Source organism: Bubalus kerabau, chromosome 8 (assembly GCF_029407905.1).
Source record: "Bubalus kerabau isolate K-KA32 ecotype Philippines breed swamp buffalo chromosome 8, PCC_UOA_SB_1v2, whole genome shotgun sequence".
Taxonomy (NCBI): domain Eukaryota; kingdom Metazoa; phylum Chordata; class Mammalia; order Artiodactyla; family Bovidae; genus Bubalus; species Bubalus kerabau.
In genome coordinates, this window is record NC_073631.1 from 31,746,184 (window position 1) to 31,768,549 (window position 22,366).

General features: G+C 38.4%; 1 protein-coding gene across 9 annotated transcripts in view; it reads right to left on the bottom strand.

Moving 5' to 3' along the window:
• The window catches only part of MACC1 (MET transcriptional regulator MACC1), a 90,127-nt gene that overhangs the window by 32,302 nt on the left and 35,459 nt on the right, over nucleotides 1–22,366 (bottom strand). For 6 of the 9 annotated variants that reach the window (XM_055589943.1, XM_055589945.1, XM_055589946.1 and 3 more), the window contains one exon: nucleotides 13,007–13,158. The exons of 2 other annotated variants lie outside the window; for them this stretch is intronic. In XM_055589943.1, the coding sequence (XP_055445918.1) occupies nucleotides 13,007–13,158 (152 nt within the window). Of the gene's footprint in view, nucleotides 1–13,006; nucleotides 13,216–22,366 lie in introns of all 9 variants that reach the window. One more of the 9 variants, XM_055589947.1, reaches the window with a different exon arrangement.

A 22,366-nucleotide genomic window follows, 5' to 3' on the forward strand; every position in this document is an offset into this window, starting at 1 on the left:
TTGATAAGGATCGCATTGAATCTGTAGATTGTGTTTGGTAGTATAGTCATTTTCACAATATTGATTCTTTCTACCCAGGGACATGGAATATCTCTCCATCTGTTTATGTCGTCTTTGATTTCTTTCAATAGTGACTTATACTTTTCTGCATCCAGTTCTTTTGTCTCCTCAGGTAGGTTTATTCCTAGATATTTAATTATTTTTGTTGCAATGGTGAATGGGATTAATTCATTGATTTCTCTTTCTGATTATTCATTGTTAGCATACAGAATTGCAAGTGATTTCTATGTATTGATTTTGTATCCTGCAACTTTGCCAAATTCACTGGTTAGCTCTAGTAATTCTCTGATACTATCTTTAGGGTTTTCTATGCACAGTATCATGTCATTTGCAAACAGTAAGAGCTTTATTTCTTCTTTTCTGATATGGATTCCTTTTATTTATTTGTCATCACTGTTTGCTGTAGCTAGGAATTCCAGAAACTATGTTGAATAATAGTGGCAAAAGTGGACACCCTTGTCTTATTCCTGATCTTAAGGGGAATGCTTTCAGTTTTTCACCATTGAGAATAATGTTTGCTGAAACTCCAGTACTTTGGCCACCTCATGTGAAGAGTTGACTATGCTGGGAGGGACTGGGGGCAGGAGGAGACGGGAACGACAGAGGATGAGATGGCTGGATGGCATCACCGACTTGATGGACGTGAGTTTGAGTGAACTCTGGGAGTTGGTGATGGACAGGGAGGCCTGCAGTGCTACAATTCATGGGGTCGCAAAGAGTCAAACACGACTGAGCGACTGAACTGAACTATCATATATGGTCTTCACTATGTTGAGGTAGGTTCCTTCTATGCCCACTTTTTGAAGAGTTTTAATCATAAATGGGTGCTGAATTTTATCAAAGACTTTCTGCATCTATTGAGATTATCATGTTTTTATCTGCCAACTTGTTAATATGGTGTGTCACATTGATTGATTTGCATATATTGAAGAATCCTTGCATTCCTGGAATAAACCCAACTTGATCATGGTGTACAAGCTTTTTGATGTGTTGCTGAATTCTGTTTGCTAAAATTTTGTTGAGGATTTTTGCATCTATGTTCATCAATGATATTGGCCTGTAGTTTTCTTTTTTGTGTGTTGTTTTTGTCTGGTTTTGGTATCAAGGTGATGGCTTGGAAGTGTTCCTTCCTCTGCAATTTTTTGAAAGAGTTTTAGAAGGATAGGCATTAGCTCTTCTCTAAATGTTTGGCAGAACTCTCCTGTGAAGCCATCTGATCCTGGGCTTTTGTTTTGGGGAGATTTTTGATCATAGCTTCAATTTCAGTGCTTGTAATAGGGTTGTTCATAATTTCTATTTCTTCCTGGTTCAGTCTTGGAAGATTGAACTTCTCTAAGAATCTGTCCATTTCTTACACTTTGTCTATTTTATTGCCATGTAGTTGTGCATAATGGTCTCTTATAAGCCTTTGTATTTTTGCATTGTTTTTTGTAACCTCTGCTTTTTCATTTCTATTGTTGTTGATTTGATTCTTCTCTCTTTTTTTCTTGATGAGTCTGGCTAAAGTTTTGGCAATTTTGTTTATCTTCTCAAATAACCAGCTTTTAGTTTTATTAATCTTTACTTTTGTTTCTTTCATTTCTTTTTCATTTATTTCTCCTTGGATCTTTATGATTTCTTTCCTTCTATTAATTTTTTTTCTTTCTGTTCTTCTTTTTCCAGTTGTTTCAGGTTTAAAGGTAGGTTGTCTATTTGATGTTTTTCTTTATCCTTGAGGCAGTATTGTATTGTTATAAACTTCCCTCTTAGATGTGCTTTTGCTACATCCCATAGGTTTTGAGTTGTTGTTTTTTCATTGTCATTTGTTTCTAGAATTTTTTTGATTTCTCTTTTGATTTCTTCAGTAACCTGTTGGATTATTTAGAAATGTGTTGTTTAATCTCCAGGTGTTTGTGTTTCTTACAGTTTTTTTCTTGTAATTGATATCTAGTCCCATAGCATTATGGTCTGAGAAGATGCTTGATACGATTTCAATTTTCTTAAATTTCCTGAGGTTTGATTTGTGACCCAAGAAGTGGTCTATCCTGGAGAATGTTCCACGTGCACTTGAAAAGAAGGTGTATTCTTCTGTACTTGGATAGAATGTCCTGAAGACAGAATGTATTGGTACACCATTGGTTTGGTGGTACTGAATTCTCTTAACTTTTGCTTGTCTGAAAAACTTTTTATTTCTCCATCAAATTTGAATGAGATTCTTGCCAAGTACATTTTTCCTTGCCAGGTAGATTTTTCCCTTTCAATACTTTAAATATATCCTGCCATTTCCTTCTGGCCTGCGGAGTTTCTGCTGAAAGATCAGCTGTTAAGCATACGGGGTTTCCTTTATGCGTTACTTGTTGCTTTTCCCTTGCTGCTTTCATATTCTTTCTTTGTGTTTAGTCTTTGTTAGTTTAATTAGTATTTGTCTTGGTATGTTTCTCCTTGGGTTTATCCTGTATGGGACTCTTTGTGCCTCTTGGACTTGATGGACTTTTTTTTTTTTTCCATGTTGTGGACATTTTAACTATAATCTCTTAAAATTTTTCTCATACCCTTTTTCTCTTCTTCTTTTGGGACACCTATAATTTGAATGTTGGTGTGTTTGATATTGTCCCAGAGGTCTCTGAGATGTTCCTCAGTTCTTTTCATTCTTTTTACTTTATTCAGCTCTTCAGAAGTTATTTCCACCATTTTATCTTCCACCTCACTGATTTGTTCTTCTGCTTCAGACAGTCTGTTATTGATTCCTGCTAGAGTATTTTTCATTTCAGTAATTGTGCCATTTGTCTCTGTGTGTTTATTCTTTAATTCTTCTAATTCTTTCTTAATTGATTCTTGCATTTTCTCCATTTTGTTTTCAAGGTGTTTGATCATCTTTACTATCATTATTCTGAATTGTTTTTCAGATAGTTTCCCTATTTCCTCTTCATTTATTTAGACGTCTGTGTTTCTAGTTTGTTCCTTCATTTGTGCAGTATTTGTCCGCCTTTTCTTTTTTTTTAATTTTATTTTATTTTTTAACTTTCATTATTTATTTTTTTTAAGTTATTGTGTTTGAGGTCTCCTTTTCCTAGGCTTCAAAGAAAATTGAATTCTTTCCTTGAAGAAGGTTGAATTCTTTCTTCCTTTTGGTTTCTGCCCTCCTATGGTTGCTCCAGTGGTTTGTGTAAGCTTTGTAAAGGGTGAAATTTGTGCTGAGATTTTGTTTGATTGTTTGTTTGTTTTTCCTCTGATGGGCAAGCCTGAGTGAGGTGGTACTCCTGTCTGTTGATGATTGGGTTTGTATTTTTGTTTTATGTGTTGTTCAGATGAGGTGTCCTACACAGGCTGCTACTGGTGGTTGGGTGATGCCAGGTCTTGTATTCAAGTGATTTCCTTTGTGTGAGTTCTCACTATTTGATACTCCCCAGGGTTAATTCTCTGGTAGTCTAGGGTCTTGGAGTCAGTGCTCCCACTCCAAAGGCTCAGGGCTTGATATTTGCTCAGGAACAAAGATTCCACAAGTGGTTTGTTATGGCATTAAGTGAGATTAAAACAAATATCCAAAAACAAGAAACCAATGATGAACTCCAGATAAATGGCAGTTACAAAATCAGGCAAATAATAATTAAAATAATGGGATATACATATACACCCATGAGCAAAGTCAAAAGAGACCAATAAAAATAAAATACAGTAGATTGATGCAGAGAACAAAGGAAATAAGAAATTATATTTACCAGTTAAGAACAAAACTAACTAAAGCACAGATTGGAAAACAAAACTAAAGCAAGGTGCTTAGTGGGAAATAAAGAAATGAAAACAAAGCTAAAAAATATGTTGAGAGAAAAGGAAAGAAAGAAAAGAAAGAATAGATATGCAAAATTAAATAGAGGTAGATTTGTATACATTAAAGATTAACTGCAAGGGGAAAAGAACAGTAGGAAAGGAAAATAAAGGAATAAATTGTAGAAAAATATAATAGGTTTAAAAAAATTAAAAATTAAAATTATGAAAAAGAGAAAAAAAGAAAAATCAGAAGAATAAAGAAAAAAGTAAAACTCCACAGACCTGCAAAAACCCAATGAAGAGGCAGAGGTTTATAACAACAATAAAAAATGTAACTGAATATACACATATAAATATACACCCATAAGCAAACTCAAAACAGTCCAACAAAAATAAAGTACAAATAGATTGACCCAGTGAACAAAGGAAACCAAGAATTATATCTACCAGAACGAAACTAAAGCACAAACTGGAAGACAAAACTAAAGCAAAGTGCCAATTGTGGAATAAAGCAATCAAAATAAAACTAACCAATCTGTTGAGAGGAAAGGAGAGAAGGAAAGGAAAGAGTAAATATGCAAAGTTAAAAGGAGGTAGATAAAGAAGATTTATATATGTTAAAGATTAACTGCAAGAGGAAAAGAACAGTAGGAAAAGCAAACAAAGGAATGCAGAAAAAAAAAATAGGTTTAAAAATTAAAATTTAAAAAAGAGAAAATAAAAAAGGAAACCTCCGCAGCTGCAAAAGCCCAATGTACAGGCAAAGGTTTATAACAATAAAAATGTGACTTAAAAAAAAAACAACTCAAAAGCTTAATTGGATTTCTTAGTGCCAATAAAATCGACAACTACAACAGAGAGGGGGGAAAAAGGAAAAAAAAAAAGAACAGAAAAGAAAAAATATCGAGAAGAATCTACAGAACAACTCAAAAAATAAGAATAGTAAATGTTTTTCTTGAGTCTCTGCTGTCAGAGTCCCTTCCCTCGCTGGGAGTCACAGTCCACCTCACCTTCCTAGGATGCCTTCCAACACTGTGCTGAGCTCTGGACCTGCTGTGGGGGCAGCTCAGATTCTAATCCGGTCCTGTTCCTGTCTGTCTTGCCTTCAATGTCCACAGCTATCAGAGCTATTGCATTTTCTTTTGTGGGAGCTCTCAATGGCCTTTTATATATTCCATAGACACAAAGTCTGCCTAGTTGATCATGTGGATTTAATCCGCAGCTTGTACAGCTGTTTTGAAGGTTTGGGGTATTCTTCCTTAGCCACACTGCCCCTGGGTTTCAATTGTGGTTTTATTTCCACCTCTGCATGTGGGTCGTCCACTGGGGTTTAGCTCCTGAGGCTCCCCTGAAGGACCTGGGTTTGGCTCTGTGAGGGACAGGTGCGGAGGTGGTGCAGCTGCTTGGTTCCCAGGGGTTCTGTCAGCACCAGGTACTCAAAGGGGCTGGCAGCGAGGGCAGCAGGAAAAATAATGCTCTAGAAGAGTATGGCAACCAGTATTGGTCAATACCCTTTAGTATTCATGCCTGGAGAACCCCCTTTCTGAAACAGAAGCCTGGCAGGCCACAATCCACAGGGTCGCAAAGAGTCGGACACAACCGAAGTGACCCTGAGTGCATAGACTCAAGAATTTTTTTGCCTGGGGCAGCTCTGCCCCAGTGAGAGCTGAGTGTGAAGGTGGAGCAGCTGCTTGGCTTGCAGGGACCCTGGTGGAGCCAAGTGTGCAGGGACATGGACTGCCTCCACCGCAGGAGTTATGGCCCCATCAGGGTCTTTTTGAGCCTCTTGTAGCTGGCAATCAGAAGGCCTCTTTGGTCAGTCTTTCTCCATAGCTCCGCCCATTCAGGCACATAGAGGGGCCCCCCTGACTGGGGTCTACTCTGTAGATTGGCGCATCAGTCACTTTAAGGAGCACTCTGGGTGGGGTCCTACTCTGTAGTTCAGTGCGTCAGGTGTTTGATGGGCCAGCCTCTCTATTGTTCAGCTGCCAGTGCTGGCATGTGGAGAGAGAAAGGCTATGGTGATGTTTCTACCTGCTACACGTGACTCAGCAGCATCGCCTTGCTTCCATGGCTGCCTGGATTTCCTCCACAGGCATTTCCCACCATGATCTCCTCCCTCTTATCCCCTCAATCCATCTCTCTGGAGTTAACAGCAGCCCTCACCCTGGGATTGCCCCACAATCCCTAAACTCCAGCTCCCAGCCACTGTGCCTTCGACCAGCATTCCTGTCCAGGGTACATATGGCTGCAGCAAGGACTGTCTGATTCTCATTCCATTTAGGCTGCCACAGATCAGCTGTTTCACTCTCAGCCTTAAATTTCTCCTCTGACTCAGACAATTGCCCCGACATGGGGCTCGGACTCCTGCTTCAGTTCCCCCACCCACCGAGGGCAGGTCCAGTCCTACGAACACTCCTGTTTTCCCCCTAGTTCCTTCATCCTACCAAGTTTTGCGTGATTCTATATATTCTTTTCCACTGGTCAGGTACTCCTGTCCCCTCTCACCTGGTGTTCTCCATGCACTTCTATGTCTGAAGGTGTATTCCTATTTGTATCTGTGGAGAGAGATATATTCCACATCCACCTATTCCTCTACCACCTTGTTCTCTAATTGTTGCTTCTTGACCTGCATGCAGGTTTCTCAGGAGGCAGATAAGGTGGTCTGGTATTCCCATCTCTTGAAGAAATTTCCACAGTTTGTTGTGATCCACAGAGTCAAAGGCTTTAACACAGTCAATGAAGCAGATGTTTTTTTCTGGAATTTTATTGCTTTTTCTATGACCCAATGGATGTTGGCAATTTGATCTCTGGTTCTTCTACCTTTTCTAAATCTAGGTTGAATATCTGGAAATTCTCAGTTCAAGTACTGGTGAAGCCTAGCTTGTAGAATTTTGAGCATTATTTTGCTAGTGTGTGAGATAAGTGCAATCGTGCTGTAGTTTGAACATTCTTTGGCATTGTCTTTCTTTGGGATTGAAATAAGAACTGACCTTTTCCAGTCCTGTGGCCACTTGTGAGTTTTCCAAACTTTCTGGCATATTCAGTGCAGCGATTTAACAGCATCATCTTTTAGGACTTGAAACAGCTCGGATGGAATTCCATCACCTTGTCTAGCTTTATTCATGGTGATTGTTCCTAAGGCCCACTTGACTTCACACTCCAGGATGTCTGGCTCTAAGTGAATGATCACACCATCATGGTTATCTGGGTCATTATGATCTTTTTTGTATAGTTCTTCTGTGTATTCTTGCCACCTCTTGTTAATATCAAACAAATATATTAAAATATGCTCAATTTATCAGTAATCAGGGAAATGCTAAATGATGCCACATGAGATACAATTATCAACCATGAAATTTGGAAAAATTTTAAAATCTGGCCACACTAATTATTGGAAAAGATGAGGAGCACAGCGAATTTTTATACACTCCTAGTAGACGTGTCAATAAGCACAACCACTTAGAAAGCAATCTAGTATTATCTAGGAAAGATGCTTACGGTATATGTGTGTGTGTGTGTGTGTGTGTGTGTGTGTGTATGCACGCTCAATCGTGTCTGACTCTCTGTGGCCCTATAGACTGTAACCTGCCAGGCTCCTCTGCCCATGGGATTTCCCAGACAAAAATGGGGTGCCATTTTCTACTTCAGGGATCTTTCCTACCCGGGCCTCATGGATTGCAGGTGCATTCTTTACCACTAGCGCCACCTGGGATGGTGGTACCCAGCAATTTTAATTCCAGTTATTTGTTTCTAGTAAACCTTGCATATGTGCATTAGAAGAAATATATAAGAATGTTCTTTATATATTTATCAAAAAACTAGAATCAATCAAAATATCCTTTGCTATATAAATTAATAAACTGTGGTGTTATAATACAATGGAGTACCATGCAACTATGAAAACAGACAAATTACAAGTAAAGGTATCCGTATGTACTAACTGTAGACTGGCATTGCTGAGCTTCAGCTATCTTTACATATGTTTTCTCTGAAACTTATGACAATATTGAAAAATAGGTATATTAAATCAGATTTCATAGAGTCCAAAAACGAATCTTAGCCATGGGACATAAGTAACCTACAAGATCGAATAGCTGGTGAGTGGCTGACCAGTCATAATTACTCATGCACATTGCAGCTATCCCATACACTCCATAATGCAAGCTGCCATACCCCTTCTCAGACTCAAGGTTCCCAACATTCTATTCTGAGACTATCCTACCTTCCAGTTCCAGTTTCCACTGTTGCTTAACCTTGCTTCCTGTTGTCCATCTGTTAACCACACCTCCTTCACCTCTCACTTGTCTTTTTTGCCATACATTACTTTCAAGTTCTTGACATTTCATTTCAAAAACTTTTTTTAAGAAATAAAAAGCCTTTTCTGATATAAAAGAAAAAAAATTAAAGGGGAGAAAGAATAGGGGAGGAAGGAAAAGAAAAGAAAAAGGAGGACCTTCCCTGCCAATCCACTGGTTAAGACTCTCTCCATGCTCCCAATGGAGGGGAAGCAGGTCCAATCCCTGACTGGGCAGCTAAGACCCCACATACTGTGTGGCACGGCCAAAGAAAAGGAAGGTGGAGAAAGAAAAGGAAAAAGCAGTCATATTTTCCAAAAGTGGTGTATAAGCAAATGCAAAAATAATCTCATTAAAATATGGTGCAATAGCAGTTTTTTTTCTCTAACAGGTGAAGCCACATAGAAAGTTTCGGTGAAAAGCAAATTATATGTGCATTTTATACTGAACCTCGTTTCCTGGCAGATTCTCAAAATTCTCTGGTTGATTTTGCCAAATGTAATGCCCAATACTAAAATCCTTAGAACACTTTGAAATAGTGTAGCCAAAACTTTAAAACAGGAAAACTAAGTTCACATCCTTCAGTAAAATTAAGCAAATTAAAATGGGGGAAAATACTTAAATATAAAAAGTATTTTTCAAAAAGATAAAGTACATTTTAAATGGAAAACCAGTTTAGACAGAAATCTACCTAAACTCTTTAATTTCTTACAGAAAAAAAAAAGGAATAATTTATACCAAGGATTATTTAGCAGCATATAACCCTTGATGTAAAACATAATTATAACCCAATGGAATACAGTGAGAATATCTCAACCATGTAAGAACCAGGAACGATGCCTATGACATTATGCTCCTGTAGGATCATAACTCCTCACAAAGGGACCAGGTGGTTGTCCTGGAATTCTTTGTGGAGTAGTCCTCTTCTCCAGTCACCTAAGAAGATCTTCACTGTCATTTAAGCCAGTAGTTGTAAAATGCAACCCTACTAGAATGACATGGAAGGCTTGAACAAACACCAAACAAAACAGTTTGCTGGAGCCACCCCATCAGCCCTTCTAATCTATTAACACAAGGGCTGGGGTTGCACTTGAGAATTTGCTTTTCTAAGGAAGTGGCCAAGTGATAGGATGCAGTGGTTCTGGGGTAGTGGAGGACACATTTTAAGAATCTAAAAACCACCCTGCTGATTTCTTTCCCAATAGATTTCTCCTATCTTCTGGCTGTTCCCACTACCCCTCAACAGATCTTTCTTTTTGTAATTTTTTTTCTGTATAAACACACACACACACACACACACACACACACACATGCACACACACCTCACTGGACTTTCTCCTAAATCTGGAATTCTTTTCCTATAAATGTAGGGACAGGCAGTATAAGGGAAAAGCTCTTGACTGGAAGGAACATGGTGCCGGCATGCAGAGGGCAGTGCGTGTTTACACAGGTGCAAACAGCACTAGGCACATTTATCATTTATTTCCTTGTGTTTTCTTCTAGTTAAACTTTATACTCAGTTGTAATTGCTGTTGGAAACGGGAAATCTTAAACTTCATCTAAAGAAGCATGAGTCAATCTTTTTTGGAATGAGTAAGTAGGAAAAGAGCAATCTAGTACCTTACTAACTTAACTGGGGACATGCTCTTGCCAGTATGCTTTTACAATACAACTATTCTGACTCTACATGATCTACTTTTATTTTTTTCTTAAAGAACCAATGAGTAAAGTTTTGATCTTCATTTATTTTACTGCTTCAATTAGGCCTTAAGTGACTGAGAAAATTTACCAACTGTATAACTTAGTAAAAGATTGCAGATTTTTTTCAGAAGGGGGCAGTGTTTCCAAGAGTAACCTGGGAAGCAGTACCATTTAAAAGAATTACTCCTTTAAAATGCATTCATTTGAAGTCATTATGTTTATGCTAGTCATTATACAGGGAAGATTGCTATTTTTAGCCACCAAGTAGGTTCAAAGTATTTTCCAACTTGCCCTTGAATATCTCAGATCTCCTTTATATTTCTATGATCTGTACTGCATTTAATTCTTGACCTATGTGATATTAAAAATACTTCCATCTAGGCTATGACTCTTATAGGTGACAGTACATGCTAAAATGTCAGAAGAGCAATTATTGGATTAGTGGACTTCATTCCCAAAAGCCCAAACCTACCTAAATAACTTTGCATTTTCCTGAAAATGCAACTGGTATAAAAAGTCTCAAGGGAACACAAAAGAACTATAAGCAAAAGAAATAACTGTGATGATGCTTACCTGCTGTGATTTCACTGGATGTTTTCATCATGTGTATGGCCTTACTGGATATTAACCCCAGGGCACCTTCTGATTGTATACTGGCAATCTTTTGATTGGTATTGCATATATCCTTACCATTAGTCATTAAACCATGACTAATAGTTTACTGTTTTTGGACTAATGGTTTTAAATGTTACCTCTGGTGGCTCAGATGGTAAAGCGTCTGCCTACAATGCTGGAGACCCGGGTTCGATCCCTGGGTAGGGAAGATCCCCTAGAGAAGGAAATGGCAACCCGCTCCAGTACTCTTGCCTGGAAAATTCCATGGACAGAGGAGCCTGGTAGGCTATAGTCCATAGGGTTGCAAAGAGTCGGACACGACTGAGCAACTGCACTGCATTTTCTTTCTGGTAATCATGATCAAAGATTTAAAAGACCTGACAGGGAAAATATCAGCAGTCACTTTTCCTAAGAAAAATGGCTTTACGCTCTTCTCCAGGGAGGGCAGCAGGAACCCTGGTGCATTAGGCAGTATTAGTAACAGACAATCATTACTATGATGCCTCCAATTGTTGTGACTCAAAACATTCTATCAATACATCATATTGTTAATATAACCATGTCAAGATTTCCATCATGTCCTTTTTATCTTACCACCCTTCCATCACTGGCAGAGCTGAAGTTTTGGTAAATCACAATAATTATTCAGGATAACATCATATTAGCAAGTATAAATCAGAGACAGATAAACAGTAGAATGGAAATTGTTTTATGTTCAGCTTCATGATGTAGCCAAGAAACCTTCCTAGGAAGTGTAGTCTGAAACAGAAAGTGTAAAGGACTCTAAACAAATACACAAAAGGAATACTTCAGACCTGAAAAATAATAAAACGTATCCATAATAAGTGGAAAAGGAAATAGTAACCCATTCCAATATCCTTGCCTGGAAAGTATCACGGATAGAGGAGCCTGGTGGGTTATATATAGTCCATGGCATCACAAGAGTCAGACATGACTTAGAGACTAAACAACAACAATTCATAATAAGAGCTATTATTATTATCGTCCTCAGTGCCATGCATGAATTTTCTCATTTATAACTTGCTACAACTCTAGAAAGTTGGTTCTAAAGATAAGGAAATCAAGCTTTGAGAGTTTATTAGCCCAAAATTACGTAGGTACTAAACAGCAAAGCCATTGTTTGAACTTAGGGATAAATGATTCCAGAGAACAAGCTTTTGAACCCTACACTATGCTTCCTATCCATTGGTCAGAACAAGGAAGTACGATGAGAGGCTATGCCCAGGCTTGTTTCTGGAGAGTATCATCAAGTCACAATCTTAATCCCAAAAGATTGTCACAAGTTAGCAGGACCCACAAGAAGAATGTACGAACCAGGGTCCCATTCTCAGCAGGGTCTCATGCTTGGTCTAATACTCTGCTGTTGCCATCTTGAAGTACTATGTTTAAACAAGGGGTTCCATATTTTCATTTTGCACTGGGCATTGCAAATTATGGAGTGGTCTTGGCTCATGCAGTTGGCAATTTTTAGCCTTCAGAACTAATTCAAGTGACTGCAGTTACAAGTGACCATGAAGAAAAGAGAAAAGCATTATTTTAGACAAAGAATGTTCATTTTGCAGATGGTAAAACTTAGCTGAAGAGAGGTTAAATGAGTTGCCTAGGATACCAGGATCATCACTGGTAGGTGTAAGAATCAAACTCTCACCTCCTGATCTGAACTCTGTGAGAAGGAGAGTATGAGAATAGTTCTAGCCATTTCCATGAGTTCTATAAGAACAACACATGAGATCTTTTAAAATTCTGATGCTATATGATGTCAAAAGTAACAATGGCTTAGATTTTAATACTTTCAACCAAAAGTAATAAAAAGTTTAATTCAATGAGAATAAAATAAAGTGGTCTCCAGCCTCACACACTGTACCTCCTACCAAACAAGGACTTTTTAGGTAGGACATTTGGCTAAAGCAAGAGAAGATCACTTCCTTGGCAAAGTTAGTTCTACTCATCCTGACTTTATCTCATTCTTGCAACGTCCTGTCTTTCACTTCAGAGAGCAGAACTATGTAATCAACACTTTAAAAATGGTAAGAAACCTTTCAAAAGTTCAGAGGCTAATCCATGGAGAGGGAAGTGTTTCAGAGTATTATATACTTCTTATAAATATTCATTATAAATCATCAGTATTTAATATTGACCTAAGCACATAATTGATAATCAGTAAACATTTGTTTTATTAATTTGAAGTCCTTTCAGTATGTTCATTTTAAGAGTGTTGTATGTTTTTCTTGGTGTGTGTATGCATACACACACTTTGGTTTAAAAAAGAATTTGAAAATGCTTACAAACACTCAAATAGCACAATGCAGTTACCCAACAAGTAAGTGTGTGTTGTTCTTTAGTAAAAAATAAAACATATAAGCAAATAAATTAGGATGATACTTGCAGAGAGTTGGTAGGAAAATAAAAATAAATAATTTTACCAACATCATGCTGTAAGTTCCAGTATATTATTAGCAATAGACCAAAAATTTGTCTCTCCACTTTCTCAAAGAGACCACAATAAGGAAAACATTCCTAGTTACAGCTACACAGTGAGCATTTGATACAAACAAACCACTTACCAGAAGCATCAACACCACTGGGAGTGTTGGGGAGCTTGTAACTGCTAGGAAGGACATCTTTGGCCCACCCTTCAGTGTATGTTGAACAGTGTGAGTCTCCGTCATGGAATTCTCTCTTAACATGTGCTGATGGCATCTCTCCCAGGGCAATTCTGTCAAATTGGATAGAGAGCAGGGGTTCCCGCTAAGCAGCTATTTATTTCCCCATCCTAATAGAAGAATGTTAGGTTACAAAAGGGCAGCACAGATCATCAGGTCCAGTAAAGCCCACTCTACTTAGTTTCTCTCAACTGAGTTTCTGTTTACACATTTCAACCCACACAGATTTATATGCTCCAGTTCTTGATGAGGATCCAGAGAAGCATTATCTCTTGATCCAAACAATCGGCTAAGCTAAAGATGGGATTCACTCCCACTTGTGCAATTAAGAGGAGTGGCTAAATCGCAGACCTGAACAGATCACTCTACCTCTGCATATTACAGTTAGGACATGGGCTGAAATCTTCCTGAGATCATAGCTGTGTTAATGCTCCCACATAGAAACACGGATACTAACCTTCTGAGTCATAGAACAAAGTTAGTACTTTTACTGTGGAAAACAGTTAATGAAGCTGTTATCAAAAGTCTGTTAATATAATATTTAATATAATTATTAATTATATTATGCCATATAATATTTCTAGTAATATGTCTCTCAAGTTTAACTTTAAGAAATACATCTTCCTTATGCACACACACAATTTTTCTTGATTTCAAAAAAATTGAAGACTGCTTACAAATACTCAAACAATACAATGCACTTAAGTAAGTATATATCGTTCTTCAGTTAAAAAAAAAAAGAAAACAAAACAAGTGAATAAATTAAGGTGACACTTTCAGAGAGCTGGTAGGTCACTGAACAAGTTTAACTGTAGCATGAGCTCCTGGATATGATTTTGACTGTCTAAATAGTGACCTTAAGCAATACTTTTTTGCATTGTTCAGGCAAGAGAAGTCTCTCAGCTTGTATTTTTCAAAAGGTACAGAGGTCAAGTACTGATTCTGAAAGGGTGGAGCTAGAGTAGAATTTATTGTGATTAAGGGAGCTGAACCTGTAGGTCTTTGACTTGCACAGGCCTTTTCAGGACCCTGAGACTAACACTGTATTAGTTTTCTTTTAAGTTTTACACCCTGTAAAACTCTACCACTTTATAGAGTACCTGACATTATGAGATCTCAGGAGTTTTCCCCTATCAGCAGTGTTTGTTTCTGTTTTTATGTGTAAATGCATTTCTGCAAAATACAAAGAATTGAGGCTTTGAAGTTAGAATTCTCTTGTTTTGGACCCCTGGGTATAAACTAAGGAAAGTTACTAAACAACCTGTGACTCTGTTTATCATCTGTAAAAAATGAAGACTAATAATAAGTATTGTTGTTGTTATTGTTATTAATGAGCCCACATTGAAGTGCTGCTTTAATAGTCAAAGTACTGTATAAAAAGTGGCAGGACCAGTTGATTCTCTTTCTTTTCCTCTGATCCCTCCTTCCTATTATTCCTGTGCATATAGAAATAATTTCTTCAACTAGCCCTATTCCAGAAGCTTCTCCTATTATTCAGATGGTTTGAGACCCTGACCTCAGCCCCTAAGGGAAAATAAATAATTGCTGGTCAGTTGTCTTTTGGGACCCTATCTCCTATCCATCATTCTTTGTAGAACATTTTAACAGGTATTTGCATCACTCCTGTCAAAGACAGTGGCAGGCTCATGACGACAGAGGAACTGGGGTGCAAGAGAAAGAATGCAGACCTTGAAATTAGACAGATACAACTTCAAAACAAAGCTTACAAATGTACACAAAATGGAGTATTACTCAGCCATTAAAAAGAATACATTTGAATCAGTTCTAATGAGGTGGATGAAACTGGAGCCTATTATATAAAGTGAAGTAAGCCAGAAAGAAAAACACCAATACAGTATACTAACGTATATATATGGAATTTAGAAAGATGGTAACAATAACCCTAGTATACGAGACTGCAAAAGAAACACTGATGTACAGAACAGTCTTTTGGACTTGGTGGGAGAGGGAGAGGGTGGGATGATTTGGGAGAATGGCATTGAAACATGTATAATATCATATATGAAACAAGTCGCCAGTCCAGGTTCAATGCACGATACTGGATGCTTGGGGCTGGTGCACTGGGACGACCCAGAGGGAGGGTATGGGGAGGGAGGAGGGAGGAGGGTTCAGGATGGGGAACACATGTATACCTGTGGCAGATTCATTTTGATATATGGCAAAACCAATACTATATTGTAAAGTTAAAAAATAAAATAAAATTAAAAAAAAAACAAAGCTTACAAATGAATTCACTGAGCATCACTTTCTTGACAACAAAGTATAAAAATATTTTTAAAGTTGTTTTAGTGGTATGTGAATTATATATCAATAAGGCTGCAGATTTTTTGGTAGAAAAGTTATTGTAAAGATTAAACTGAATACCATAAATCCTGAATTAATACCAATCACTGCTGAAAATGATAGCTCTTATTTGTTTTATTTTTCTCATATCTGTGAAAAAATCACATCAATTCTGTTGGTCTTAGCATAAGTAATGAGTAGCTACTGACAAAGATACTTAAGAAATATTGGAAAAGAGGAACCAGAAAAAGTACTTTGGAAGTTTAATTGCTCTTTTAACATGATTGATTATTCAACTATGATCTTTTTACCTCTCTAAGAAGGGTAACTGAAAAATTACTGTATTTTTTTCTAACTAGTTTTTCTCAGTCCTTTTGCAACAAAATCTAATGCTTTTTAGCCAATACTTGCCCCATTGTTACTGAATTGAATTAATTATAAGATTCCCCAAATTCTTTGCCAGGAAAGAAAACACCCTCTGACAAATATTTTGTGTATACTCAGTCTTCCTAGGTTTGAACTTAAAATGCTGGTGTAAATAATTTACATATCTAAAGTCTACCTTCTTGACAGAAAGACAGTACAAATGTTCAGCTGCTATTAAATGATAACAGCATGAACACTGATGTAAAAAAGGCTTATAGTGGATCACTAATAAGAGATGGTGAGTCCTACTCAAAGGCATGAATAACAGGAAAACACAGCTGCCCAAATGAAGATATGGGTTACAAGTAGGGAGACAAACTATTTATGAGGGTTTGCCCAGGACTGTCGTGTTTTGAAACTAAAACCCCTCAGTCCAGGGAAACAAGGATGGTTGTCACTGTAATTACAATATGCTGTTTAGTTGCTGCTGCTGCTGCTGCTAAGTCACTTTAGTCGTGTCCGACTCTGTGCGACCCCATAGACGTCAGCCCACCAGGCTCTCCTGCCCCTGGGATTCTCCAGGCAAGACCACTGGAGTGGGTTGCTATTTCCTTCTCCAATGCATGAAAGTGAAAAAGTGAAAGTGAAGTCGCTCAGTCGTGTCCAACTCTTAGCAACCCCACGGACTGCAGCCTACCAGGTTCCTCCATCCATGGGATTTTCCAGGCAAGAGTACTGGAGTGGGGTGCCACGTGTCTAACTTTTGTGACCCCATGGACCGTAGCCTGCCAGGCTCCTCTGTTCATGGGATTCTCCAGGCAAGAATATTAGAGTGAGTTGCCATTTCCTTCTCCAGTAATTATACTATATTAGAGTAATTACACTATATTAGACAAACACATGGTCCCACATAGAGGCTGTGAAATAGTCAATATACATTCTTTCTATCTGTAAATATTTTTAAATATTTAAAATCATCATGAGGAAAAAAGTAAACATACCCATAACTGAGCCATCAGGAATGGCAAATTTTAATGTATAAATTAGACTTTGTTGGTTCTATTTTCATGTGTTAAATTCTAATAGAAATAGCAAATTAAATACAAAGGAAACCATCCAGAATGGGATGAATAGACTTATCCATCACTGTCCTTTTTACTTCATTAAATCAGACTGAAAAATTGAACTCTCTCACTTCCCCCAAAAGAAATTTGAACATTTCCAGAAGGAACTCTTCCTTTCCCTTCCTCCGCCTCTCCCCTTTCTTTCAAAGCAGGTGGAATTCTCAAAGTAGAGGGCTGCATTTCCCTCTACTGAGACCCTCACTGCTCTGAGAGTTGGTGGATTCCATGTGTTCAGCTGAGGAAACCGGAAGGAGGCTCCGATTTGTGCCCACAGCGCCACCTGGTGCCAGGTCGGAGTCTTCCTGGACTGCTGCTTGGGAGCTTTGTGACGGTCTTGCTTCCAGCCCCCTGACTGACTGCCCTAACTAGTTTAATGTAAAATCGAGATTTGCAGCCATTCTTCTGCATCATCAACCATGGAACTTAAAAACAAATAAACAACAAAAAAAAAAACACTGATGTCTCAGAAGCTGTTACAAGAGCCTGGAGTAGAACCCAGGTATCACTATTTTTTATAAAAATGTCCCAGAAGATTCTGATGCACAACAAACATTGAGAGCCACTGAATCATAATTAAAGGTGATGAGAATATATTGTTGAATATTAGAATATTCTCATATATATGAGACTACATATGTTGAATATATTTGTTTCATTTTGTTTTGGACAAGTCTAAAATATACATCATAAAATATAGGCAGCTCAAGATGCCCATTTCTACAAGTCAAACCTGGGGCAAAACACTTATTGGGACATTATAAGAGACATGGGATTTCAAGGTGATAAAGGAAACATGTAGGATTCTCTCTTCCCTGTAAGTGGCATGGCTCTTGCTGGTATAGCCCAGGGATCATTTCTAAGACCAGTGCTACTTTAGGCTTTAAGGACAAATACTCTCTCCCTTATTATGCTTTGTTGGGGTTTATGTATTCCTCTTTTCTTTCTCTTAGTACTATAAGATCTATATGGAGACACTTTTGGATACTAAAGTAATATAAAAGCCTGTTTTTAGCATAAACCTTGATTATGTTTAGGCCAAAAGAGTTTTCTTATATTCAGGGTAGCATTTTCTAGCTTACCACATACATACAAACATACATATAGATATGTCCCCAAAGAGCATCTCCCTAGTTAACATTTCCCAGTAAAAGCTTTCCAGCTTTTAATACACAAATTTTACATAACATGTGAACCTCTCATTAGGACCTATTGGCAGTCTCTCTAGGAAAAAAAAAAATATATTTATTTCCCCTAAATTCAAAGGAATATTTTTAGCTAAAAACCTAAGGTTTCATGGATCAAAGCCATGTTGTGGCAAAGGGGCTTTCATGACTCAATGAAGCTGTAAGACATGCCTTGCAGAGCTATTCAAGATGGATGGGACATAGTGAAGAGCTCTGACAAAACATGGTACCCTTCATGGACCACAGACTTGTTGTGGCAAAGGGGTTTGCATAACTCAATAAAGCTATGAGCCATGCCATGCGGGGCAAACCAAGATGGACAGGTCATCATGAAGAGTTCTCAAAAACGTGGTCTACTAGAGGAGAGAATGGTAAACCACTCCAGTATTTGTGCCACAAGAACCCCATAAAAATACGAAAAGGCAAAAAGATATGACACCAGAAGATGAGCCCCCACTGGTTAGAAGGTGCCTAATATGCTACAAGGGAAGACTGGAGAAACAGCTCCAGAAAGAATGAAGAAGCTGGGCCAAAGTGAAAATGACGGCCAGTTGTGGATGTGTCTGATAGTGAAAGTAAAGTTTGACGCTGGAAAGAACAATATTGAATAGGAATCTGGAATGTTAGGTCTATGAATCAAAGTAAATTGGATGTGGTCAAGGAGATGGCAAGCGTGAACATTGACATCTTAGGAATCAGTAAACTAAAATGGACAGAAAAGAGTGAATATAATTAGATGATCATCATATCTACAGCTGTGGGCAATAATTCCTTAGAAGAAATGGAGCTGGCCTCCAAGTCAATAAAAGAGTCTAAAATGCAGTACTTGGGTGCAATCTCAAAAATGACAGAATGATTTTGGTTTGCTTCCAAGGCAAACCACTCAGCATCACAGTAATCCAAGTCTATGGCCCAACCACTAATGCTGAAGAAGCTGAAGTTGACCAGTTCTATGACAAGACCTTCGAGAACTAAAACCGAAAAAAAGTCTACTTTTCATCACAGGGAAATGGAATAGAAAAGTAAGAAGTCAAGAGACACCTGGAGTAATAGGCAAGTTTGCCTTTGGAGTACAAAATGAAGCAGAGCAAAGGCTAACAAAGTTTGTCAAAAGAATGCATTGGTCACAGCAAACACCCATTTCCAACAACACAAGAGACAACTCTTGTTGTTGGGATATCACCAAAGTCAATACCAAAATAAGACTGATTGTATTCTTTGCAGCCAAAGATGGAGAAGCTCTATACAGTCAGCAAAAACAAGACCTGGAGCCAATTGTGGCTCAGATCATCAGTTCTTTATTCCAAATTCATGCTCAAATTGAAGAAACTAGGGAAAACCACTAGGCCATTAAGGTATGACCTAAGTCAAATTGCTTACGGCCAAATTGAAGAAACTAGGGAAAACCACTAGGCCATTAAGGTATGACCTAAGTCAAATTTGTGCTTACAGGAGGCAGTGACCAAAATCATCCCCAAGAAAAAGAAATGCAAGAAGGCAATATAGTTACCTGAGGAGTCTTTACAAATAGCTGAGGAAAAAAGAGAAGTGAAAGGCAAGGGAGAAAGGGTAAGATATACCCAACTGAACACGGAGTTCCAGAGAACGGGAAGGCGAGATAGATAAGAAGCCCTTCTTAAATGAACAATGCAAAGAAATAGTGAAAACAATTGCATGGGAAACACTAGAGATCTCTTCAAGAAAACCAGAGAGATCAAGGGAATATTTACTATAAGGATGGGCTTGATAAAGGACAGAAATGGAAAGGATCTAACAGAAGCAGAAAAGATTAAGAAAAGGTGGCCAGAATACATAGATCAGATCAGATCAGATCAGTCGCTCAGTCATGTCCGACTCTTTGCGACACCATGAATCACAGCACACCAGGCCTCCCTGTCCATTACCAACTCCCGGAGTTCACTCAGACTCACGTCCATCGAGTCAGTGATGCCATCCAGCTATCTCATCCTCTGTCATCCCCTTCTCCTCCTGACCCCAATCCCTCCCAGCATCAGAGTCTTTTCCAATGAGTCAACTCTTCGCATGAGGTGGCCAAAGTACTGGAGTTTCAGCTTTAGCATCATTCCTTCCAAAGAAATCCCAGGCCTGATCTCCTTCAGAATGGACTGGTTGGATCTCCTTGCAGTCCAAGGGACTCGCAAGAGTCTTCTCCAACACCAAAGTTCAAAAGCATCAATTCTTCGGCACTCAGCCTTCTTCACAGTCCAACTCTCACATCCATACATGACCACAGGAAAAACCATAGCCTTGACTAGACAGACCTTTGTTGGCAAAGTAATGTCTCTGCTTTTGAATATGCTATCTAGGTTGGTCATAACTTTCCTTCCAAGGAGTAAGCGTCTTTTAATTTCATGGCTGCAGTCACCATCTGCAATGATTTTGGAGCCCAGAAAAATAAAGTCTGACACTGTTTCCCCATCTATTTGCCATGAAGTGATGGGACCAGATGCCATGATCTTCGTTTTCTGAGTGTTGAGCTTTAAGCCAACTTTTTCACTCTCCTCTTTCACTTTCATCAAGAGGCTTTTGAGTTCCTCTTCACTTTCTGCCATAAGGGTGGTGTCATCTGCATATCTGAGGTTATTGATAATTTCTCCTGGCAATCTTGATTCCAGCTTGTGTTTCTTCCAGTCCAGCGTTTCTCATGATGTACTCTGCATATAAGTTAAATAAACAGGGTGACAATATACAGCCTTGACGTACTCCTTTTCCTATTTGGAACCAGTCTGTTGTTTCATGTCCAGTTCTAACTGTTGCTTCCTGACCTGCATACAAATTTCTCAAGAGGCAGATCAGGTGGTCTGGTATTCCCATCTCTTTCAGAATTTTCCACTATACGAAAAAGTTCTTAATTACCCAGATAACTATGAATGTGTGACCACTCACCTAGATTCATACATCCTAGAGTGCAAATTCAAGTGGGCCTTAGGAAGCATAATTACAAACAAATCTAGTGGAGGTGATGGAATTCCAGGTGAGCTATTTAAAATCCTAAAAGATGATGCTGTTAAAGTGCTGCACTGAATATGCCAGCAAATTTGGAAAATTAAGAAGTGGCCACAGGACTGGAAAAGGTCGATTTTCATTCCAATTTCAAAGAAGGGCAATGACAAAGAATGCTCAAACTACCATACAATTGTGCTTATTTTACATGCTATTAAGTATATGCTCAAAATTCTTCAAGCTAGGCTTTGGCAGCACATAAACTAGAACTTCCAGATGTACAAGTTGGATTTAGAAAAGCAAGAGGAACCAGAGATCTAATTGCCAACATTCGTCAGATCATAGAAAAATCAAGAGAATTCCAGAAAAGCATCTATTTCTGCTTCATTGCCTAAGCAAGCCTTTGACTGTGTGGATTACATCAAACTGTGGAAAATTCTTAAAGAGATAGGAGTACCAGACCACCTTCCCTGTATCCTGAGAAACCTGTATATGGGTCAAGAAGCAATAGTTAGAACCAGACATGGAACAACAGACAGGTTCAAAATGGGAAAAGGAGTACAACAAGGCTATTGCCATCCTGTTTATTTAACTTCTATGCAGAGTACATCATGTGAAATGTGGGCTGGATGAATCACAACTGGAATCAAGATTGCCAGGAGAAATATCATTAACCTCAGATATGCAGATGATACCACTCTAATGGCAGAAAGTGAAGAGGAATTATAGAGTCTCTTGATGAAGATGAAAGAGGAGAGTAAAAAATTTGGCTTAAAACTCAACATTAAAGAAACTAAAATCATGGAATCTGGTCCCATCACTGGATGGCAAATAGAAGGAGAAAAAGTGGAAGCAGTGACGGACTTTATTTTCTCAGGCTCCAAAATCACTGCAGACAGTGACTGCAGCCATGAAATTAAAAATCTTGCTCCTTGGAAGGAAAGTTATGACCAACCTAGACAGCATATTAAAAAGCAGAGACATCACTCTGCCAACAAAAACCCATAGTCAAAGCTATGGTTTTTCAAGTAGTCATGTACAGATGTGAGAGTTGGACCATAAAGAAGGCTGAGTGCTGAAGAATTGATGCTTTCAAACTGTGGAGCTGGAGAACACTCTTGAGAGTCTCCTGGATAGCATGGAGATCAAACTGATCAATCCTGAAGGAAATCAACCCTGAATATTCATTGGAAGGACTCATGTTGATGCTGAAGCTCCAATACTTTGGCCACCTGATGTGAAGAGCTGACTCATTGGAAAAGACCCTGACGCTGGGAAAGATTGAGGGCAAGAGGGGAAGGGAGAAGCAGAGCATGAGA